We start from the raw sequence: 25293 nt of genomic DNA, 5'->3' as shown, positions 1-25293 counted from the left end.
GGTCTCAGATGCACAAAGGACAGAAGAAAATTTAGTGGGACATGGTGGACTAACTAACCCTTCTGCCTCTCTCCTACACTGGGCAGCTGAGAGCCCTTCTAAAAAGGGGATCCAATCAATTAAACCGGTTCATCAGATTTTATAGACCAATAAACCAACAGGCACATCTTCAGGGGAAATAGAACAGGTCAAGGCCAAGGAAAAAAGTCATTGGACTGGACATGGAATACTTAGCCAGCACCAAAACCCAGAGTGCGCTCTCTCATCCTCTTTGCAAATGGAAAATTGTGTGTGCAGAAGAGTCTATCCCTTCCTTTTTTTTTTTTTTTTTTAATGTATGGGGTGCCCTGCCTTTATGTTAGCGAAAATAAATTGGGGAAAAAACCCAAAACAAACAACAAACCCTCTGAATTCAGCATGGGATGTTGTAAGGTCTGTGATGGTCTGTATCTCCCCTAGGAGCCAGAGACACGTTCTTAGAGTGGTCACTCAGAAAATGATCTTCTCCACACCCCGAGAGATATTAACTTTCCTACTCACCCTAGGAGGATAAGGGAGAGGCACAAGTATGTCCCATCAAAAACAGAAGATGGATAAAAGAATATTTTTAGAGCATTGGACTGGCATATAGAACTATTTTCCTATTTAAAAAACAGCAGCCAGAAGGGTCATGCATCTTAGCTAATCTGCGCTGCCCCAATAAAATCCCACAGTTTGCCGTTGCAGACACTCGTCAGGATCACTTTATTTTATGAAGACCCTGATGTACTTTCAAGCTATTCTTCACTTAAATTTTATTAGAAGATTTGAAATTTCTAAAAGCATTTTCAAGAAAGAAAAATCCTGCCAAGTTCTCACTCCCCACAGGAGCAAGCGCCAGAAGCAGCATTTTGTTTTAAAATGGTTATCCTGAGCAAACACTGAAATCCAGGTGCAGGGAGGGTAATGCAACAGCTACTGACCATTTCCATCTACTCAAAAAGAAAGGGCACAAAAAGAAACTCTTTTGTGGGTTTCTGAGTCACTTTTGTTTCTTTACATTCAAACCTGTGGATGCTTGGGTGGGTGGGAGGGAGATGATGTCCCCCGGAAGGTAAATCACTGGTTGTTGTCAGTGGAAGAGCTCAGGTTTAACGGGATATCCCCTTGGACGCCCCCCGAGGACAGGTAGGAAGCCATATTTTCAGATGGAACGTAAAGCGATGAACTTTCAGGCAAGCTGATGAGGTCGTTTCCAAAGATTGACTGACGATCAATGAGGAACTGCTGGGCGCTTTCAAGAATGACATCTTTCCCTAGGAATGCAAACGGACAACAGAAAACTCAGTTTCTGGAAGGCAAGTTACCAGACTTTACGTATGTAGAACTGAAAAGTAGCAAATCCCCACTGCAACAGGAGGTGAGGGGCCTCACTCCAGGCAAAAAAATGCTTGGAAACACTCGAGTCAAACTTGGACTCACTCAAAAGCCCATGAAAATCGACGGGAGTCTCTCTAGGTTGCCAAGCTGGGTTCTGCCTGAATGCTGAGAGTTCCCAACCATTTGGCCATCCCTCTTTCACTTCTTGTGAGGCAAGTCGGGTAACAAGAAGTGAAAGAGGGATGACCGCATGGTTGGAGACACTGAGAAGTGGATAAGAGCACCTTCTCTTCCTCACTCAGGAACTGCTTTTCCTCATCTTCGCAGGAGACATCTGTTAATTGCCCCATTATTCCAGCATCACGCCACTGCATGGACCAGAAAGGCTGTGCAAACAGGGGATGCTCCTCTTGTGCAGTTCAGCTCCAGCCTGCTGAAGAATTCTCTCCAGCGTAGCTGGGCTTTAACACCTTTGATGCTCATGCAAGATGCCGAGCTTAAGGTGGAGACTGAAGTCCTTGAACTACACAACATATCAAAACTCTGCGGTGGGGTCAGGTGGCTACAGCGCCAAACTAAGGCTCACAAAAGCTTCTCTTTCAGGTTTAGCCCAGCTGAATACACATGAAAATAATAATATATCACTATGCCAAGACCAGGAAAATACTTTAGATGCATATCTAAGGTCAATGACACACTTTATCAGAGTCAGTGAGGGGGAGAAGATCAGCAGGACAGTTCCCTTGAGGTCTGGAAAAACTGAGACGTTACCTTTGCCTCTGGCTGCTAGCAGCTACCGGGTCACCTCCTCTGCAGCAGGAGCCAGAGGAAACACAGGACCTGTACACCTCTTACCACCCCTACCCACTTAGATCACCACGTTGCTCTTAGGTGGCGATGAACAGGCAGAGAAAACAGTGGAGACATTGATAGATAGGACGTGGACCCAAGCAGGGTAGTTCAATTACATTTAAACCTCAGTTTATCCCCCACGCGTTTCCCACTGCTCAGTAACTAGCTTAGCAGTTGTTGTGGAAACATTGCTGACTGACCATCACGAAAGTAAAATAACAAGCGTGTTTTGTTCCTTCAGGGAGGCAAATGGTCAGTGCTGGACGTTGCATCTAGCTGCTGACATGTTTAACACCTTAATTACATCCCCATTCCCGAGTCTGCAAGAGCTGCTAGTGCTCCTACCTGGGCCGGCGTTGTTAAACGGTGGGTTGAACACTTTTGAGGACAGCTCAGTTGCATTCTTCTCCAGATCCACTGTGAGTCGCTGCATCTTGATGCAAAAATATAAACTACAATGTACAATTATACAAAGACAGGGGAGCTTGTTAGAACTAGGCCATTTCTGAAAATCGGTGCTTCATCAATGCTGCACGACATCCACCAGCAACGCAAGCTATCCTCCCTGCCCTGCCTCTCCTCCCAGCCTCACCCGCGCTTGGTTCAAATAGCCAAAAGCGTGTGCTCAAGGCAGATACGCCTGAAGGAGAGGGCTAAGGGAGATGTAATCCCCTGTTAGCACTGGCTAATATGGTGTGAAGCTCATGTCACACCAGGAGGCCAGGCTAGCGTCACTGTGGCTGTCCCTGCCCGGCTGCCATACAAAGCAAACCCACAGTCCTCTGCAGCCAGCAACAATACGAAAGGAATTTTCTTTCCATTTGCCTATGACTGTCTTTAAAGTAAAACTTTTGCTTGCACAGTGCTTCTAGGTGCAGAGTTGCTGCAGGTATTACTTCCAGGCTGCTCTATGCTCGTGACTTTCTGTAGGACGAGCAAGCCTAAGGGTAGGCTGCACCAGATGCTGGGAAATTCAGTGGACTCGAGGACTGAACTATTGAACATTGCAGCCTCCCTCTTGGCCTCTTCTCTCATGCAATCCTTTTTAAAAGAGACTCTTGCTTCCAAGACTTGCTAATATTATCTATCTCTTCAGAGACTCTCCTTCCTAACACTCAGGAAGTGGAATTACCTAGTAAACTCAAAATTGTTAAATCAAAACCTTAAAAGGATAGTGATATCACGAAGAAGGCTTAGAGACCTTTCGCACTTCATTAGAATAGATTACACTTTGCTTGCGCATCTGTAGAGATGGCAGAACCATCCAAGTCTATCCTACCCAGCTGGCAGTGAGGGCTCTGAAAATTCACCCTCTATCAAGCAGGAAAAAAACCCAGTCATGAAACACACATTTCCTTCACTGTTTATTAAATCACCATATGCACTTTAGAAATGTCTGCGGCAATGTCGATTCCAAACAAATACTGCCAAACTGAATTTCCCCTTGTTTCTTCTGTACGGGTATGCATGAACCTCTACTCTGATTGCATGTGGTTTTACTGCTCCTGAAATGTACAGGGATGGCTGCACTTTATAAAGGCATATTTTATAAAGCGCTTTGGCACAAAGACACTTTGTGAATCTATGGTATTAGTAGAACGTGACATTCACACAAAGAGAAAGTTTAGAGCAGCCACTTTCAATTAAAGTCTCCAGGACACCAACACGTCTCTAAACAAGCTCTGGCTGAGTGGGAAAGACAGGTCAAGAGTATAAGATAACACTGTCAGCCTACCCTCAGGAGATGCTTACTTGTTGTGCTTTACCACACTCTCCCCTCTGGCTATAAAATAACTAAGCATTCTTCAGTTATGCACAAGCCCTGCTTCATAATTACATTATTATTATCATATCTCAGAAATACACGTCTCTTACCGGGGACAGACTGGCTTCCATTTCAGTCAAATTCCACTCACTCAAAGATAAATTGGGATTAAAGACCTGTTGGGAGAAAAATTACAATTAGGGCTGTGAAAGCTGTAATGCTTCGAGATACTCGTATCCTCAGCTGTCTGCCTTGCCTGCCCGCTGGAGGCTGCAGCCCTGCTGGCAGAGATGCCAGAAAGCGACGCCTGCCTGTGCCTCAGCTGCTCCGACAGACTAACCAGAGCCACCGGCGGCTCCGTGGTTGATCTGTAGCCGAGCCAGAGCAGCGAGGGCCGGGCGGTGGCACTTGCGCTACCCGCAGGCCTTGCTGCCCGCCAGCAGAGGGGCAGCGCAGACACCCGGTGCCACAGCCGGGTCGGAAACCAGGGCAGCTCTTTGTGTCATCCAAGTCCAAGCCCTTTTTTTTTGCTGCTCTTGGATCCTAGGACACTTCCAGATTCATATGGGTTTGAAAAGCGTTCCAAAGCACGGTAGCAGAGGGCAGATTACTGCTGCATCAGTGCCTCAACGGCAATCTGTTGAGAAGTCTGGGCAATCTGGGAAAAGGAGCTGTTGGTCTGGGGTACAGTTTTATGATTCATTCTCAGTCTTGTGACGTTCAGTTGCACAGAGAGAGAAAAGTGTGTCAGTAACAGGAAAACACTTCCTAATAAGAAATAAGAAACAGAAACCAACGGAGCCAGTGACAGAGCAGGCCATTAGAAAAGCTTTCTGTAAAGTCAGAATCAATCACAGACACTTGGGAACTGGCTTTAAGAAGATAAGATTGATTTCTTTTTAATGATTTTTCATTCCTGTTTATCCATGCAAGCTTACCGCATGCCTGTATCTGAAGCACCTCCTCAAGGGAGCATATCTTTGACATATAGATTCTTTTGCTATATACAGAGTTATCTGATTATTGGCAAAAACCTTTCACACACTAACTATAGGTACAAGGAGAGAGAGAAACAAACCTTCATACTTCTGCATTTTTAAGGAAAAAGCCACTGTCCTTTTCTAGAGAAAAGTGACCTAGGAACTGCAGACAGACAAATATCTCAGCAGAGAGAGAGTTTGACATTGGCTAAACTTCCCAGAATGCGAGGAAAAGGGGAAGGTAGTAGAGCTAAACACAATCTAGGAGTATCTAAGATGCAGAATATGCAAAAAATAAACTAACCCACCCAAAGCAATTACCAAACTAGCTAGAAAGTCATATTAAACCTATTTTATGTGCATGTCTTAGGTCTCATGATAGTGTCTTTACCAAATGCACTGTGTTTTGTGCTCCAAGAAGTTCAAACGTGTATTTTCAGAAGAAATGTAAAAAAGTGTCAGACTTCATTTAAAGTCTGAAATCCTGCCAGTTGCTATAAGCAGGTCAAAACAAGAGCTGTGACTCTCTTGGCAGCACACAACAGATAAAGTGCCACAGAAGAATAAGCAGCACTATTTAGAGCCCAAAGGTACCGCTGCGAACTTCACAACCGTTTCCCGCAGCCGCCCCGGCGGAGGCCCCGACACTCACATCCAAGAGGCTGGCGGGCTCCAGGCCGTACTGCTGGCTCCTCAGCAGCAGCTGCAGCCCTTCCAAGCTCCAGTCGGTGCCCTCCAACGGGTCTGAAATATCTGTTCTGAGAAAAGGCAAGGGGACATATTGCCACGAATGAGACTTGCACAGATACATATAGAAAGCAGCCTTCCGATGTGAGGTTTATGCTCAAATCTCATTTTGAAAACCAAGAGCCCTCTGTCAGCCTGGGTTTATGCCATTGCACTTGGATTAATCTCAGTACAACCCAGCAGAGCACAGAGAGGACTGGGCTGATTGTAAAATGAATGAGACTACTCCTCTCCTGGGTGACGCGTGTGGTTTGGGGATGGATACTCTGTGCACATCTCTTCAAGACTGGGAAAATTAAAGCTTTCCTTAGAGAAAATCCTTCTAGAGAGGCACTTGGGATCCAGAACGGGCTGCATTCCCATCCTCCTGGGTCCAAGATGGCCAAGTTACTATTAACTAATGGCTTTTAAAGGAGTGACTTTTACCTGCAGGCATTCAGCAGGTTGCATTCACTGGAGAAATTCAGCTAAAGGAGCAAATGTGAGGCCCTGCTGGGGCCCCCCAAAAAGCTATAAAAATTTCTCTTCAAATCCAGAGTCTTTTAAGAAAGGATGGTTTTATTTCTAATAAAATGTTTTTAAGTAGCCAGTGGGGTTCAGGAGGAATTTGGTTCTCTGTAAGGACCCAAAGGAAAGTTTCTGATAACTCTATTGAGTGTGGGGCTTTTTCCCCCCAGGTCATCCTCACATTGCTGCAGTTACCATGAAGAATGAATTCTGCAGTTAACTTCTACTTCAGCCACCAAGCTGCAACCACGCTTTCCTCCTGCTGGTGACGTCTGCTGTACACTCACCCATGACATTGGTGCGGTTGGGATTTCAGTCCCACAGCTCCAAAGACTGCTCACCCGTATCGCCCTGTGGCTGAGCCTAACGACACTGTCCTAATCCCCCTTGCAAGAGGACATCATTCTCTGGGTGACCGTCATGTACAGGATACTTGCGTGACCTGGCTTCAAAATAATGAAACCTCCATCCCTTTGTATCAGACTTCTGCACTCAGTGAACGCAAACTCCCAACTCGCCATCCCTGTGAGCGACCTCACTTGCTATTTCATTATTTTAAGGCATGATTTTATACCCTTTTAGAAAGCCTTGCTTTGGACCGCCTAGCATTTTACTGAGCCCCTCCAGTTCAAGGAGACAAGCACAGCAATGCAGCCAAATTTCGTGGGTTTTCACTCTTAGTCAGAGATGGGGAAGCCGAGATCTCTTGCCGTGTCAGCTCCCCAGAAGCATGCAGCCCATGTGATGGTGCCAGAGTGACTGGCTGTCCCCTGAAGACAGACCTACCACTGACTCAGGAAGGTTACCTTGAAAGGAGACAGGAGGAGATGCAAAGGGAGAACAGACTGAAGAGAAAAGTCTGACTTCACAGCACAGGAGAGGAAAAGAAAGGGGGCAAATTATTTCCTTCTCAAGCCCAAGCCTGGGCCTGATAAATGCTTTGATGCCTTATCAAATATATCAAATATATGCCCTACTTAGTGCAGAGGTTATGGTGATGATTGACTGTCATCTTCCATCACTGTCTGCATATTGGCACACAAGTGACACCTTATTCACTGCACCGAAACACCAGTGACAAATATTTCCTTATAACTTTATGTAACTGAAGACTCAACAAAACAAATGACAGAGGGCACACAAGCTGCTGGAGGTGTAGTGCGGTCCAGTGGCCTGCAGGTCTGCAGACATGGATGCTGCTCTGGGCTCCAGCTTCCACCCGGACCTTGGGCAATTCCCTCTCACTGCAGAAAGCCTCTTCCCGTTCCTATGACTGTGATGTACATGCTCTGACAGCTCTTCCTCTGTTGGGTCCTTCAAGCAAGTCATCCACAGACCCTCTGCTCCTGTGAACTGTCTCCTGGGCTTCAAGGGTCCTCTAAGCAGGTGCCACAGGTACAGGATGGAGCTCACCAGGCTGCATTAGGCAACTTAGAGCCAGCCTCCCTTTCCCCCCGGCTAATGGGAAGAGAGGGCCATGAAAGACGCAGGGCCACAGCTCTCCCTCGCTCCCCTCACCTGTCCAGCAACGCCCTTCTGCCTCTTCTCTCGGATGGTTGTGAGGTCCCTGTGCCACAGCTCCCTTTGCCTTCCAAAACAGACTGAACCATGGCGACCGGGAGCACAGGGGGCTCAGAGCAAGCCCGGCAGCCTGGCAGCGGGACATCAGGCTCGGCGGTGGCTTTCACTCCAGGGCTGACTGGCTCTTCCTTGATCAGCATGAGGCACTTCTCTCTGTATCAGAGACGAGAGTTAGCACCACACACACAGCTGCTCCACAAAGGCCTCGTGCTACTCGTGCTACAAAGGGCGATAGCATGAGGGCTTGCTCCACTCCCCACCAAACTGCCCACAGAGTCTTTCCATTCCCCTGGATGGGCAAAAGAAACCAGCAACCTTGTTTTCTTTTCAGCAGGCTCCAGAAACATGCTCAGCTGGAATATCTTCACTCACTTCATCGGTCACGGCTATAACGAATCTGCCCCATTCGACTGTTTTGCAAATATGGAAAATACTACACTTCCATGTGCTGATCATTCCTCAGATGAGTGTTAGGCTTGAGACAGGTTACAGGGTCACTAGGCTAGAGAGGTTCCCCTGAAAATGAAAAATCTCCACCCTAGAGACAGGAATGGGATCAGTAAGACCTTCCCGTGCTGGAGTTAGGATTGGACCAGCAAGTGCTCTAGAGATCCCGATGGCACAGGTCAGGATCTGGTGGCCCTGCAGGATTTGGAACAGAACCTATCAAGATCTGACAGGCCCAGTCAGGTGTTTTACTTGTTTGGAAGCAGAGGTTTGCCTTTTTCCAGTGGGAGAGGCACTCCACATTATTCGTAGGCGGACATATGACGTTGAAGTTTTGAACAGTAGCATTTTGTATGTAAAGATCTCCTCTCTACTACTTATAGGAGACTTTACAGCTCTCTGTGAAACTGCACAACAGGAGCCAAAGGGACAAAGGGACGTAGATCAACAGGCACAGGGCACGGGAAGCCACACTGGAAAAATATTATCTTACAACACTTACAGACTAGCTTTCCTGTAAGACAACACACAAGCGTGGCACAGATACGGGATGGGATATGACACTACAAAGCCTTCCTCGGCATTCCTTTCAGATCATCTTCTCATCTTGTGAATCCTCATCTCCCACCAGAAGCTCATGTTGATTTAGGAAGTACCACACTCCTGAACTCATTAGGGCCGTGGCTGGCTCAGCTTCTCCAGTCATGTAGACACAGCATAGATCAGAGGCCACCAGATGGCACTCAGTAATTAGTAGAAATAAGCAACTAAACTTGAAGGTTATATTAAAATTTTTCTGCTTTAGAAATGGTTTCCAGTTGGTGGGGTTTTTTTTGTTTTGTTTTTGGTTTGGTGTTTTTTTTTTGGTCTGGAGCTCTTTACATGCTTCTAGCTAATTTTATGGCTATGGTTTCAATTATTAAGCAGATTTACAGGCCATTTCTAGAGTGTAACTGCCTTGCCTCTATGCCTGAGAAACTGTTTCCATGATTCATCTGTCTACTTACTTTCCACTGACATAGTTGTAGCTATTCTGCTACTAGCCCTAAATACACTGCATGTCTGTGGCAGGAAGAGATAAGCATTAAAATACCTCTGCATTCAGTTCTTAAGTTACTGGGACCTTTTCACAGAAAAGTTGTCAAACATCGGAAGTTGTTGTGATGCAACCTTTCTGTTCTCATTAGAAAGATGTACAGTTTGATTCTGTTTCTTCTTTGTCAAAGCCAAAAGGAAACTTCCTTTCTCTCTCTCTCTCTCAACAAACGCAAGAAGTGTTAGTATCTCATTATTTGATAAAGTCTGAGACAGCCCCTGTCTTGAGAACAAAATATAAAGAAGCATGGAATAGTTCTCAAAGAGGTGAGTGGAAGTTCTCAGCACGAAACTCATTACTTTGTTTCAATGCTGTTATTATCCCTCCCTAATTCTGAAAATCTGACCCACATTACAAACTGGAGAAAAATACTCCAGCCCGCCATCTCTATAGAGAATGTGAATCAGACAGAAACTTTGGTAGAATTACAGCCAGGAAAACCTCTTTTGAAGTTATGCAGGTCCATACCCGACTCCCCCTGTTTTTAATCACAAACGTGTTTACCTGTCGTTTTCAGGAGGGGATTGCATATTTATTATGTTGGATGGTGATGCTTCAGTAACATCAGATATGATGGGTCCTCCAGCAATTGCAGGGCTGTTTAAGCAAGAGGCAGGTTCTGTCGACGGCTAAGAGGAAAGCAAAAATTGTATAGATTTAACCTTCTGAGGACCAGAAAAAGTCCAAAGCCCTATCTGAGATAGGTGGAGTTTACTCACTGTGCCCTTGAGACCTCCTTGTACGGAAACCAAGAAAGCTTTTACCTACTATGCAACCTTATAATTTCCTCTGGTCTTCCCTCCAACCACACAGAGGTGCTGATGTAAAATGAGCACCGTGACTATAGTGTCAGCTACTGAGAGGTTTTACCGTGTCTGACATTTTGCCTAGACTGCTTGGCTTCCTCTGGAGGAAGAGATCCAACAGAGCCCAACCGGGGAGCATGGGTCTCTCATGCCAGCTCAAGTATTTTAACTGCATGACATAAGTGTCACGTGTCTGGTGTCTGCTTTGGTGGGTTAGGGTGGTGGGGATCCCTCAGCAACTGCAAAAATCTGGCTCTGGTCAGAAAGATCATAGTAACCTCTTCTAGAACATGCTGCTTCCTCTCTGCCCTTGAAGTGAGCCAGGGTGGAGTAACACCATGGAGAATTTGGTGTGCGGGGTCTGCCTTTCCCTCCCGTAACCCATGGCCTCCCACATGAACACGACAGCACAAGTGCATGCAAGCAGGCACCCCTCCCTGGAACAGGGGAGCTGAAGAAATAATAAAAGTCACTCAGTTTTGCAAACCTCTTCTCTTCTTCACTGCCAAGCTCTTGCCAAACTACTTACTCCGTAATCCGTATTATTGCTTCAAACATTTTCCCCCCCTGGCCAAAGAAATCCCAGAGGCTGACGTAAACCTACCGACTGTATGAAGTAGGGGTCATGGAGGGGGTCCGTAGACAAATGCCGACTGAACTTGGACACTTGCGGAGCTGAGATCCCGTTGTCAAGCATTAGAGGTCTGCAAAGAAACAGGTTTGTCTTCCCAGCACATAGTCACCGGTTCGTGGTTGCTCATACAAGAAATGTCTCTCAGCCAAGGGTTGTTTTCCCCTGGGTAGTCTGTTTTGCCTCAGCTGTAAGGTACTTTCTTGTCCAGTGTTACGGACAAGGAAGGGAAACAACAGTTTTGGAGGAGGTCACCATTAACAAAGGGCATTAGCCTGGGTTTTCTAGATCTTATTGGAAAGATGCAAGTAAAATAACAAATTCAATGCATATTTTGAATTGAACAAATTCAATTCATATTTTCTTCTAATTTCTGGGCTGGATCCTCAGCTTGTTTAACTGGAGGTAGCTACGCTGAAGTTATCAGTGCGATACTGGAATCTGGCCTTGTCACCAGCTCGTGACAGGGCCTCCTTGGCAAAACTACATCTCCGTACATAGCACTACATAAAAGGAACCCCTGCCACCCACTAAGTAAGTAAACAGGGGGAGACACAAAGCAAAGCAGAGTCTAAACTCATTGCATACAGGCTTTTAAAAAATGACTGACAGGCTTTTACAGATGGCCACTGACAACAAGACGTGGGTCTGCACGCTGGGTACTGTAGCAGGAGTGGTTTATGTTTAAGTAAATGACTGAAACCGAGAAAATGAGAAGGAGCCTCAAAATGGCACTGCCTTTCCATCATGAAACTTCCTGGCTGGCAGTCCTTTGCTTTGTGATACAGTCCCAGAGAAGCTGGGAACTGGTATATTTTGCTACACACCCAGTATTGTTAATGCTGTGATGATCCTATAAAACTGCCTAGCAAATCCCTCTTCTCCCACTGTCCCGCAGTCAGGAGAAGCATCTTCAGTGTTCATTTAGAAGACAGTGATTTGGCTGAGGACACCAGGGCAAGCCAACAGTTTTTTTCACAGTAATGTCTAACAGGCTCAACAAAAGATAATTCCTAGCTCCTTTCATCCTACAGACACTGGAGCTGGATATGTTGGGAGAAATTATGGGTTTGCTCAGACTTCAATGAGATCCCACAGTGAAGGGCATTTTACAGCAGGACACAGTGACCATGGGTGCTTGAGATCTCAGTGTTGTCTAACAGCTCATTTAACAGCCTTTTTCTATTCTATGACATTCGCTAAAGACACGGAAGAAAAAAGAACATTTGAATCACCCTGGCATGGACCTTGTTATGGCATAAGCTACCCTTCAGTACACACCGAGATATCATAGCCAGCCCTGTAACAATTACAAATTTGTAAGCGTCCAGCTCTCTGCTCCAGGAGCCACAAATGAACCTCCCCATCCAACATTTCTAATCAAAATAACTTTGATATCTCGCCCACCTAACAGCCTCCCAGGTCAGACATGCCTGTGGGACCTACAGACGTGCCCATCCTGTCCAAACCTACCCAGAGCACCCAGTCAGCACTCGGGTCTGCGCCAACAGTCGCTCCAGGCTGTACACTATGCTTTCCTGCAGTCACTTAAAAGACAGGCAGGAAAACAAAACTCTGAAAGATTAAAACATTAGAAGTGCAGATATAGATACAAGAGCTGAGGTTCCTTGAACACAGACCTTTGTGTTTCCAAGGAAGCAGAAACTCAAATTAACATGCACAATGCCGTGCAAACTGCAGCTGGGTTGTATCAGTGTGATCCCCCTTCATCAGGAGGCCAATACAGTTGCTGTGCAGAGAGTTCTGTGCTCTTCTGCCCCTTTCAGCACAGTTCCTCACTAACGATTTGCTTTTTTCAAAAAGCAGTAGTCTAAGACAACATTTCTTGGGCTGCAAATCTTTTACAGGGAGGGCTCGGCCCTGACCGTAGAAATTGGAGATCAGATCTGGCATCTCGTTTCTCTGCTTCCCCATTCCACTGGAGGAAAATTTCCTCACTCATAAACCTCAGTGACTCAGAGCAGCTGATATCCTCCCCTTGAGCCCTCTTCTTTGCTACCATTCTCCGTGCAGTATTTATCCCTTCCAAGAGGCTCAGTAGAGGGGGTAGGCAGAGGTAAGAGCACCCAGCTTGCTTGTACAGATTATGGGCTCCTTCCTTCAATCCTGTGTTTCCTTTACAGCCCTCACAAGAAGAGTCAGCCAAGAACAAGGACATTGACTTCAAGAAAATCAACTCCCTTAAGCAGGCATTCTTGGGAAGTCCAGCTCCTTTCTCTGAGGCATGGAGAAGTTTCTGAGTCACCAAAGGCCGTGAGGTAATGCAGGTGGGAACTGGAGGCAGGTCCCTGCCCTCAGCCTGAGCCCCAAAGGCAAATTCCTCTTAGTAGCCCCTCTCCCCTCTTTAGATCACAAGCACCACAGAGCAAGAAATGCATGGCTGCTCTCCTGGAAGGCACTAAGCTTCCTAATTCAAGCTCCGCTATTCACTTGCCCTGAAGAGCTTATTTATGACTCTAAAGATACCCCTACCTAAAACCTTTCTCCACCTTTCTCTCTGTAAGGCCTGCAGGTTGCGTGCCACCAAACCTTTGTTGGATACACACCCCATTCAGTGACTGTGGGCCAAACTAAAGGTGTCTGTGGGCTGGCTGGGCCCAGCCCTGCTCCCACTGATGACAAGTGGCAAAACTGGAACCTGTAGGACCAGCAGTGGGGTCCTGCCCTTTACCCTCCCACTAGTTAGCGTTCCCATCTCTCATCTCGCTCTGTATTCCCCAAATAAAGGTCACGAGCTGACACGGTGCTTCTCTAAAGACCACTGAATGGGGCATGTCAGCAGGTCTGACTCGGCAGTTCAGCCCATTCATTTCCCATCACCATGGTGCCCTGGTCCGGTGACCGCCTGCCTGGGTGAGCTGAGCTTGTGCTTTTAGTGAGGGGGCAGCATTATGCACCGTGAGCGTGTGCGCACCACACAAGGGTACTTACAGCTTCCTCTTTATCCCAGTGCTGCTAGGGCTTGATTGGAGCTGGCCAAACAGAAACTGAATCAGCTGTCAGGAGAGATCAAAATCCAGTGTTAATCAGCAGGGTGATTCAGCACTCCCTGCTCTCGCAGCCATTCTTATCCCACACATTCCTCCCTCCCGCCACCACCCCAAAGCTGGGAGCAGCCATGAAATATGGGAGCCAAATCGCATGAGACATCCGAGCCCAAAACCGAACTAAGCTTTCCAAGAACTCAAACGACCTGCCCAGCTTTCAAGAAACACAGCCAGGTGCCTGCTTTGTGCGAAGGCTGCTAGATGCATGTGCTCAGCGCTTTCTCTCTCCGGTGCTGTGCATGCAGAACTCCAGCTAGCCCTATTAGACTCGGGAATCTGCCTGTGAAGTACACATGCAAACATTCCTAGGCCTGGAGTTAGACTTGGCCTCCGTAAAAGTCTTTAGAGACCTTTATAAGAGGCTCTACAAAGTCTGACAAAGACTCTGCAAGTGAAAGAGGCAACCCCCTAGGGGAGACCCTGGATGGAGGTCTTAGCTCTTTCAGCTGAGTTTTTCAGCCCTGTGAAATTCAGTGTTGATATAACAGGACATGAAAAAGGATGCAGAATGGCTTTGGAGAGGAATCACCCAGCAACATATTCCCAGGTCAGCTTGAGCCTGATGCTCTGCTTTGACCTCCAAACAAAGAGAGCGTTATTATTATATACCACAGCTGTCTCTTACCCATTGCTCAATATAACAAAACAGAGTTGCATAAATGCCTCTACAGTGAGTGGCGTGGCTGGTCCAGCCTCAGAGCTGGAGGAAGGTTTGATAGCCTCCAGCATTTCTCTCCAGTCCTATGACTGTGATGCCACGAGAGGGTCAGAACGTGGCTCTCAGGGGGACTGGGGAACGTGACATGCTCAGTCACGTCGGCACCGTCTGGGAATCACTGGAGAGGCCTTTTCTAGCACTGGTCATGCTAGATTTTAAGGGAGAGGGCTCCGCAGTGCTCCTTCAGTCTAAAAGGTTGTACAGCAATTCCTCACCTATACCAGTAACACCAGAAAACATAACAGTTGCTGGAGGTCCCCACTGGGGAATGGCTAGCCAGTTCTGCTGCCTGCAGCTTCAGTGCTGGCAGGAGGGGGAGGCTCCTCTCTTGTACGAGGGAAAGAGGAAAGCTTCGGGAAGCCCAAAGGCATCGGTACAACCCGAACACAGCCAACACAGGGCAATTAGTGAGAGTTGTGCTCTCTTGGTCAGGACTTCGACAGAAAAGTGGTTTCTAACATCACAGCAATGACTGACAGGGAAATGAAAATCTTTTGCTCGAGGGCATAATCTATGCTTCGTTAATGACCACCTTCCATAGGACACAAAAGAACATCACACAATTTGAAAGAGAGGGAAAATAAATATACTGCGATATCAGAGTGTGGAGAAGATTATGGGACAAGGAAAAAAAATCAGAGGAGGACATACACCATGCAGTACAAGTGCGTTTGGAGTTTATATGACCACTACCTTGTTGATCACTTTCTGCTGCTGTGAGTGGTTCTGCCGGAGAGAAACAACCTCCCGCCAAAGAACTTCATTTTGCCTGAAAGAGAAACTTTCCGTGAGCACAGAAACATCCCAACAGCCCATGGTGCTGCCGTGATGCACAGCAGACCCAATTGTGCAAAGTCTGTCTCACTTCGGGGCTCTTGCAGTGCTTGGCTCTTTTCAGGTGTCCCAAAAGGGGTCACACAATTGCTTTCCTTGTTTTTTCTTGACCTCAAAAGAACTACAGACCAAAGCATGGAGGACAAACAAATGAAGAGAAGCCAACATCTATAGGGGAGGGTAACAGGAAGACATGTATTTAGTTTTTGTGGAACATCTGGGCCAAACTCAGAATTTCAGCAGGGCCTGATTTGTGACTTTGAATAATTTGGATCACCAAGACTGTTCTTCCTGCGGGAGCCAAGAAAGCCGAACTTCTCCACAACTGCCCCCAAAGACCAAGAGATCCTATGGACAGAGGTCCTATGTATTCTGCCTGCTGAAACCTCATATGCGTGGGATGCAAAGGCATGGTTGGGAGCGACTGAAGCAGCTAAAGGGATGCTTCTGCATCCGAGAACCTTGAACTAGGAGGACTGTAATGATTTCATTAATGGGAGTGACTGATTTCATCCAGCACAGACCTGTGTCTAGCTTGCAATTGCATAAAGTATATTTATTTTCTGTCTGTAAATATAGCACACAGGGGAGTTACAGGCTTCCTTGAACAGTCAGCCCCAGAAAGTGGGATGAGGAGGTGCAGAGTTTATTTGCTGTGCTGCCTCCAAATCTGGATGCCAGCCAAGTCCTTGCTGAAAAAGGTTTTGCCAGTCAATTTATCTCCAGAGTATATGGATGTACCAAAACTGACAGCAAAACCTTCATACAGGTGAAATTTAGAAATCCTTTTGCTACATATCCCTTAGGTGGTTTTAGTCTTTCTAGTGTGGATTGATGCTAGAACTGGGAAGATAAAGTGCAGGGCTCGAAAGAGCACAGCAGCTGCCCTAGTACAGCAGCTTCTACAGCGAGAATTTCTGCGGTGAACTTTCTGCACCGGTACTGACAGGCTATCCAGCAAAGCAGCTTTCCTTAGTCTGACAGCTGGCACTGGAGTTATGTCCTAATGGGTCTTCACCAGTGTGAATTTCTTAACATGGGATTTCTGGTCTGTCTTCCTTTATCAAAATTGTATTATTTTAATCAGTTGAATGCAATTTTGCCTTTTGCCAGATGGAGGAAGGGAGCGAGCAAATAAAAAGGGAGAATAAACTAAAAGCAAAGCCAAATCATCAATACTGGAATTCCTTAAAAATTAAATAAGATACAAGCCTAGAAACCCTTTCATTGCCACTGTACCTGGATTTCATGATTCCATGCATGCGCTAAGTGTGGGAGTCATTAAAATTTGAGGAAGGATAAAAACATTTATCTGTTGCAAATAAGGGGCTGGGCTGCAATGAAGTTTCACAGTATCTGGTGTTCTCTCAAGGCCCAGGATGCCAGTGTCCTCTGGTGATGTAGGAATATTAGCTTTCATTATAAAAGAAGTTTTTAGGTCTTATTGTTTAAAAAGCACTTGAAAAATCTAAGTTTTCTGTAAGGAATAAAATTCTGGAGGCAAATAAAAACCTCTCCAAGTATGTGATTTATAAAACCGTACCCATTTACTAAATTCCTAGTGACCATGTCTGACTCAGAAAATCCCAGTGTCTCAGACAGCTGGAGGTCAGGCGGCCACATGTAAGAAGCATTGCATATGCTTGTTTTGCTCTTATACAACAATTTTGGCCACGTCAGAAGACACAGTCTTCAGAGAGATGGACTAAACACTACAGCAGTTCTTGTGTTCTTATATACTTGAGGCCAGTCATATGTTTTGGAGGTGGAGAATGACAGAGAGAGATTTTTCGGTTTTTTTGATAGCTGGAGTGGGCACCACCACATTTCTGCCAAGGACTCTTCTAGGTGTGAGAAGGAGTTACATCTCTTTTTACCATCATTTCTATCTGGAGGAAATACAGTTATGTGAGCTAAGTCCCCAGGTTATACACACTTCCTGCGTGGCCCCCTCTGTGCTTTCCTCATCTGTAAAGGGAAAATATAGATGAAGAGAATATGTCCACCTTTCACAGAAAACAGAGCGGCTGAGCATGGATTCATTCTGTAGATCATGGGGTCTGCATAGAAGTCCTACATGTTATTGTCTCACCAGATCTAGTCCGTATGACTGCTCCCCGGCTCAGCGTGTGCTCCCTGGGAGGGAGGTGTGTAAGGCTCCTCCTTTCAAACATTCCCCAAGATCAACAACTCTCGAGAAGCAAATGCCCGTAAGAAGCAGCCTCAGTAGGATTCAACTCACTGCTTCATGTCCTGCACTTGACACTCCATGTTCTCTTGCTGACTTCTCAGTATCTGTACCTCGTATAGCAACCTGCTGAGGTCCTCCTGGCGCATCTTGGTCTCCTCACTTTTCACTACCGACACCTGAGGAGGAAAAATCAAAGGTGGATTTTACCAACACAAGAAGGGCATGGACAGACAGAGTCATTGCTGTGGTTCAGGTGCAGGACTTCCACCAGCCGGGCTCTGACGTGCAGAAATATTGGGACAGGCGATGCGTGCACAAGAGTCTGAACTATCCTTAGGGTATTGCTGCAAGGGTCAAAGGGGTAAAATAGAGCAAAGGGCAGGAAAAATGGGTCTGTTGGCAGTAGGACATTCTCCACTAGAGTGGGGACTTACTTCAAATCAGCTGGGGGGAAGGTATTTTGAGGAACGGGGCAGAATCGAACTAGGTTATTTGATTAATTCTTTCTACTTCAACTACAGAGAGACCAAATCCAGCCTCGTGTTTTACAGGAACGAGCCTGAGGAACTGCTTTAAATTGATATATTACACTTGGATTTCCAGAAGGCTTTTGCTGAAGTCCCTTTTCTGAAGTCAATATGCTAATTCAGAACAGCCCTTTTTGGGCATCAATAACAGGTTAAAAGATAGCAAACAGAAGGTAGGAGAAGGTTATCGCTTCTATAATAACAGGAGATGACTGTTGGGAGAGCCAGTAGGAGTTATGCTGTACTTATCTAGAAAAGCGGGTAACGATTCAAAAGCAGAGCGGTGTGAAGCGAGCCTGGCCACGCAGCACTACACGAAGGTCTCGTGATACTGAGTGACGGAGCAAAAAAACACAGACAAAACTCTGATGAAAGCCAAGCCCTGCACGCCGAGGACCCCCGCCCCAACCGTACGTGTATCTGGAGAGGACAGAAACCAGACCACAGGGTGATCTTGGAGTTATGCTGAGCGGTCTATAGCACGGCAGCCCGTGGTCTGAAAGCACAAGAAGCATTTTAGGAGTTATCAAGAGAGGAATGCAGCTGTGGTGGAAGCCCTCGCAATGACCATGGAGGGCTGTTCTGGTCAATCCGCCCCAAAAAAGGGACATGGGAGGGTTAGAAAGGCCCCGGGCAGAGAGCCACGGCGGCAGGCACGGAAGGGCTCCTGCCTGGGGGGGAACAAGGCGTTTCCCGCTTGAGACGTCTGAGGGAGAGGAAACAAGTATTCACTACCTCTCTCCTAGCAGAAGGCCTGGGGAAACAAATTAAATAAAGAGGCAGCAGGCTTAAAGCAAACCAAGGGAGCTACACCTCCTCACAGACCTTTAGTTAAGTTTCGGGGCATATTGTTGAGGGATGTTTTGAAAAAGCACCACGCAGCCTCTCCGCACCGGTAGCGTGGAACCTTCTGGAACAGGAGCTGCCGCGCCTCAGCCTTCCCGCCTCAGCCTTCCCGCCCGGGGGTCTCACCGGGGGGGCCCGCCGAGGCCCAGGCGGCGCGTCCCCCCCGCCCGGCCGCCCCTCACCTTCCTCTTGATGTGCTCCAGGAGGTGCTCGTGGCCCTGCAGGAAGCAGAGGTGCTGGAATTCGGTGTCGTCCCGCTCGGGCTTGACGAGACCCCCCTGCTCGATGTTCACCACCTTCCTGAAGCCGTCTGTGTGGAGAGGGAGCGGGTGAAGGGCCGACGGACCCAGGCCCTCCTCCTCGCCTCCCACCCCATCACTTTTGAGGACATTTCTGTTCGCTCCCCCCACTTTTTGAGCTGCTCCGGTGCTCGAGGCACAGCCGTGCCCCCTCCCCGTGGCTGGGCACGCTTTTGGACCGTATCTACAAGAAATCCAGTGCGAGGGAGAGCCCCATGCATCCCGCTGGACACCTTGTGGCTCTGGGGACACGCTGCCGCTGGCCCGTGCCGTGAAAGCCTCGCCGGCAACCCCTTGGGCATGTCGGTCTGTCTGCCAGGAGCTGAAATGCCTGCTCTTATGAAATCTCTGGTTTGATTTGCAAGCCAAAGGGATTCAGGGGAAGGTTTTTCAAAGGCACAGACCAGCATCAGGTGCTGCTTTTGGAAAAAAAAGGTCACATGCACCTTTGGAAATCTACTTTGGGTACTTCTCTGAAGTCCTAGAAGGGTTTTTACACCGCATCTAAAGACTGGCCTAAAATTTACAATAGTGCTATTGTATAGTTAAATAGCAAAGTGAAGCTTTACGAATTAGTCATTGAAAAAAAAATTAGACTTCCAAAAACTATCAGAAAAGAACCATATTTAATACAGTCGTGGTCTAGATGTAGCTGAAAAGTACACTTAAACCTCCGTGAAGGGGTGAGACTGTCCTATCAGCAAGGCAAGGTTTGCAGGGAGAAGTACTGTCCGTCATCAGTTCAGCGATAGGGCTGGTGAAATGGGTAAGCTCTGGGCATGCCACCCTCAAAAGCAGCGGTTTCTGAGGGAGGTGTCACCGTATCAGGCTGCTGGAAAAAGGCCCATATAGAATAAAATGGAAAAGAAATAATAAAGGGTCATCAAACTGATGGAAGAAAGGGAGAAAATCTGGTAGCTGAAATTTCTTAGCTCACGTCTTATGATTTAATCTAACAGAAATTTCATGCTGGAATCTAAGGTCAATACAAGGAAATCATGCCTTTCCTGGCATGTCAGAGGCAGGTCCTCTTCGGCAAAATCCCTAATGCCACAATAACGCATATATGCGAGATCTCAACTTTTCTATCCCCAGTTCTCCTTCACGTCTCCTTCCACCTGCTCCCCCCGTGTCTTTAGGGCCCACATGGCCCGGGCTCTGGAGGTTGAACTCACACATGTTCAGCTGCCGGACGAAACTGGCCATGTTGTTGTGTTTGAAATACTTGGGCAGCACCTCCTTGGCAAAGCGTCCTTGGTCGAACACATGGAAGCTGGTGCCATTCTGCAAAGGAGACAAGGACAAAGGCGAAGTCAGAGGAGCGTCCCCGACCACGAGAGGTGCGCAGGAGGAGGTGATTCCCTTGAGTCCTACAGCGGGGGAAGTCGTGCTCTCTGAACTGTCACCTTGAAGCTGAGAAGAGTGACAACAGCCGTCAATGACGGATGTGCTCCTTTCAGTTCTGGTACAGTCAGTCCTCTACGACTGCAGTTTTGATCTTTTTCTACTAAGCTTTGCCACTGCTTAGTTCAGAGCCTTGGATGTGAGAAAGAAACTACAGACTTTTACACACAAATAGCTGCTAGCTTGGGATCGCCCACCCTTGCGTGGACCTCACAGAAAGACTCTGGTGTCTGAAGAAGGTCCTGGAAAGTGGCCATTATAACCCCTCGGTCTGCTTGTATAGGTCTAACTCCGACCCATCTGCTGCAGTCCTGGAGGGAGCGCTGCCTGGAGACATGGTACAAGAAACACAGCAAGGCAAGAAAGCAAATCATCCCTGGAGACACCACACTGATCCAGAAGTTCTACGCACCTTCTCTTGGCTATTTTTGAAAGTACACAGCCACAAGGGCAACCGCAAAATGTTAACAGTCGTTAACCGCAAAACGTTAACTGCTTTACAGTCCAAGCTAGCAACACGCACGTAACCAGATAAAATATCCGTTTCTGAGGTTGCATTGCCAGGATCCGTGATTGCAAAACAAGGCGAACTGCCCGGGATCTCTGGCAGACAGACACACTGCTTCCCCTGCCTGGCCTTCTGCCTGCTGACAGTTAAGCTGGTACAGAGAGGGCCTGTGAGACACAACGCACTGAAGCTGCCTTGAAACTTCTTGCAAACAGCAATCCACGTGACCTTTTTAAGGGACAGAAAAATTAGCAATTAATTTTCTTCTCTAACCAACCCTTAGAAACAATGTTTTCTAAATCTCCGACCTCAACAGATCAGTGTCTCCAGGATATGGTGATGGGGGCACCACCTTAAACCCTATCTCTGCTCCGGATGGGGGGGCAGCACCAGGAATTTGGAGGAATGAAGAATCATGATTTCAGACATGGAGTTTGGTGCACACGTGGCATTTTTGTAAACTTGCAGAGAACGGTATCTTCCAGGGGCTTACATTGGCTTTGCTTGTGGAGAGAGAAAGAGCTGCAAAGAGCTACCTGGGGAACCACCCAACTGTGCAGCCTAAGCTCTCCACAGCTTTATGGAGGGACAGGCAAGGTGCAGAGACCTATACCAGGGCAAAGACATCAGCAGATATTTGGGATTTACCAACTCAGCTGCCGCCGAGTTTCAGGGGACAGCTAGCTAAAGACACCAGGGTCTGCGTGGTGTTGGCAGGGAGGGGTCTGAGACCACCACAGCCACAGTCATCTGCCTGCTGCGTTCAGTGTTATTACCGTGGTGTGGCAGCTTGGGGCGTTATTCCACAGCGGAGTGGTTTTTGACGGAGGAGGACAGTGTTTCGTAAGAGCGAGCACTCAGGCTCTGCGTACCAGCGGTGTGTGGGTCCCACCACGCACCCATCACAGGGTCCGTAGCTGCATGGGTGCTCTCAGGGCTGCCTGGAATTTTCTAAAACAGGGATTGTAATCAGGACCACGAGAAAGTTCAGTGGCTAAAGAGGTGCCGGTGTGTGCCTGTAGCCTGCCCACGGCCACCGGAAAACAGCCAGCTGGCAAACCCTGCTGCCCTACTCATTGCCACCACATTTCCATCACCAAACGGTGCCAATTCCCTCTGTGCTCTGGCTCGTTTGTCAGCTCTAACAATTAACCCTGCACGCCCACAAACACATGACTCTGGGTCAGCTGTACTTCTTGCTCCTTGTTCGCTGCTGCAAACACTGAACACGACTGTTTGCCTCGACAGTGCCCTTTGACCATCCCCAGGGTCTTCCCCATCATTCCTTACCCCATGCAGCAGAAGCAAAGGCTGGTCAAGCGCTTAGAAGAGTCACTAATAATCCGTACGCTGAAATGATCCTCACAGACTGAGCTTGCAGACATGACAGCAGGGACCAGGGTTTCCCAACACCGCAAAGGCTGTTCTGGGGACAGAGCTGGTTTATCCTGCCGCCCTTGTGCTTCTGCCCGCTCAGTCTCTCTGGGCTACAGCTGTGTGTCCCAGGCTGGGCAGGCTGATGTAAAGTGAGAAACACGAGAGTTTCGTGCACCTGAACATCTCCTTATGGCCTCTCTTAAGAGGTCATTCCTTTGAATCCAGGGCTGCAATGTTCTCGGAAGCTGGCGCACCCAAAAGGGTTCCTACAGCCACAAGAGACTGGAGTTACTGTGTGTTCACCGATGAACCGTGCATGTGCCAGCTTGTTCCCACACAGCAGCTGTGCCTTGTCTTACATCATGGGAGCACAAGCTGGGAGACACTTCTCTGCCCAAGGCAAAATTCACTCTGCAGCATGTCAGTCTTGGCAGATGGTTGTCTTAACTGTTTTTGACAGATCCATGATGACAGACACCCTGTGCCCTGCCCAGGCAAGCTACTCCAGGAATTGGCTAGGAGTTCTTCCTAACTGCATCTTCCATTTCAAAAATTCATTTAATTACTTCTTGTCCAATCTACCATGGACACAGACAGCAGATTTTTCCTTTCCACCTTGCAACAGCCTTTAGTGTATATATAAACCGTTACCACGTTTCCTCTCCATCTCCTCTCCTTCGTGCTAAGAAACAGTTCATAGGTCCTCGTAGATCCTATTTTCTACGAGTTCTGATTACGTCCAGAAATCTTAGGCATGCACACAATTTCTCAGCTCCAACAACACCGATGGATAGAAGAGGACGAACATGGGAAACATGGGAACATGCGGAACATGCAATATGGGAAACTTAGACATCTAAAAGCCTTACCAAAACCTCCCAATGAGGCTGTAGCCTATGTTGGGTTGTTGCAGGAAAGCAGAGCATGGTGGTGGTGGTGGTGGGCAGTCAAAAATAACAATTTTATAAACGTAACCGAGAGGGGACTATTTATACATGTTGGAAAATCCTTCCTAGTTTGAAAGTCCTTATTTAAAACACACGATGCCAAAACTTGGTGGTTCTCAGAGGTTTGACCATGTAATACCAACATCAGAAAGTCAGAAAGCAACCATTGCCTTAGATAACAACGCAGCTCAAATCCTACCTCAAGTTTTGAATGAAAACTCTACTGGACACAAACACATGACAGAAAGGCTGCTTTAGACTTTTTTTTCCCCTTAAAATCTGCTTTTGTTATAGATCCTTGATTTTGGAGAACAAGTTCATGCACACAACTTATCTGGTAACTCCCTGCTGAAGACAAATCACATTATTTGCAAGTCTTAGTCAGGTCAAAAGCACACTATGGTATCAAAATGCTGTACAAGGGGGACAAATAAATCATTTTAATTCTCTGATTGCCCTTAGTATATTAATGCCTCAGGGGCAAATTAGAGGCCAAAGCAAAGCAATTTATCCCTATGAAGCTGTACAGACAACGCGCACACACACATCACCATAAGCATCACACAGACTCACTGAAAAATCAAGTAAAGCTCTTCCAAAATGTGAGCAATTTAGGGTGCCAGTCTGAGATCTGTTTAAACTACAGGCTTTAGCCTGAGGTCCGAATGCTGCTTATCTGCTGCCTTCTCCCAAGGCATTTGTGAAAGGCTGCTAAGAAACTCATGTGAAATAATACAAACAGCAGTGAAATTTTTTAAGGGCTTTGCACCTTTTGTAGAAAATTTTAGGGAACCGCCCATTGAAGCAAGGTGAAAAACTTCTCTCTCTTAAAGAGTCCGGATTTTTAGAAGATGCAGTATTAGACACCCTTTAAGATGCTTCAAGTGAAATGTGTAAATATTGTTACCACAACACTCCCAAACAAGTTGTGCCTTTGAAACAGAAGAGCCACAATACTGCAGATAAATAATACCAAGTATATCCAAGAGGCCCCCTAACGAACTATCAGTCCTTTCACTCTCCCAGTTAGCTGGCCAGCGCTTGCAAAGCAAAGGGAAGCTGCTGTGCGACGCGGTACTCGGGCCTCGCACCTGGGTGGTTTTCCCTGGTGTTGCAGGCACTTAGTGTCACCCGACGTTCGCTGTACTTACAGTACTCCAGCAGATGAGATGGTTCGTTTCAGGATCTTCCACCAGCGTCCAGAGTTTGGTTAGGAAGGCTGGCACATTGCTGGAGTATCCATCCATCACCAGAGAGCTGGGTGAATCCTGCATAATTTTTCAGTGTCCCGGCTACACTAACCCCATGGCTCTCGGCGTGCCTGCCTCCCTGCACGCGCGTGCGTCCGACAGAGAATGAACCACCGAATTTTATCCCAGGCTAGTGGAAAGTAGGCTCCCGGGGAGTCACATCAGCAGTGCTGCTCGCACTCTTAAAAACTCAGCACAATGCGATGGCATCACCAGCCCCAGAGAACAATACACAGAATGAAAATGCACTGCAGCCGATCTCACAGAGCTGTGAATAAATACGCAGCGTCATGCAAAGGGAACACGTGCTGCGCACCTTATGCTGGGAGGTTAGCAAGCCACCGGAGTGAACCCACTGCCGAGAGCCTGTGGGACAGCCAGGCACAGCAATGCCAGGTTTGGGAAGGCACCCGAATTGTTATTTTGGAATTTTCTTGTCCTAAACTTTGGGCGGCACAGATGAACAAGGGCTGGCCAGACCTCAGGGCTGCAGATCTTTGGCCAGGTTTTGAAAAGTCAAAATTGTGAATTGGTTTGGTTATTTGTCAAGAGA

At 47.3% G+C, this 25293-nt stretch overlaps 1 protein-coding gene across 1 annotated transcript; it reads right to left on the bottom strand.

Moving 5' to 3' along the window:
- Positions 1-1059: 1059 nt before the first annotated feature.
- Positions 1060-25064, bottom strand: HSF4 (heat shock transcription factor 4). Its single transcript, XM_075161027.1, has 13 exons — positions 24642-25064; positions 20430-20538; positions 19138-19265; positions 17634-17758; positions 15251-15326; positions 13724-13788; positions 10745-10844; positions 9839-9963; positions 7729-7944; positions 5609-5714; positions 4087-4152; positions 2557-2644; positions 1060-1295 (listed from the first exon to the last, which is right to left on the bottom strand). Exons 1-13 carry the CDS (start codon positions 24762-24764, stop codon positions 1099-1101), a joined length of 1524 nt encoding a protein of 507 aa, XP_075017128.1. The 5' UTR covers positions 24765-25064; the 3' UTR covers positions 1060-1098.
- Positions 25065-25293: the final 229 nt, after the last annotated feature.

The sequence above is a fragment of the Calonectris borealis genome, chromosome 12 (assembly GCF_964195595.1).
Source record: "Calonectris borealis chromosome 12, bCalBor7.hap1.2, whole genome shotgun sequence".
Taxonomy (NCBI): domain Eukaryota; kingdom Metazoa; phylum Chordata; class Aves; order Procellariiformes; family Procellariidae; genus Calonectris; species Calonectris borealis.
The sequence above is the reverse complement of the archived record's forward strand: the minus strand, read 5'-3'. Positions and strand labels throughout refer to the sequence as shown.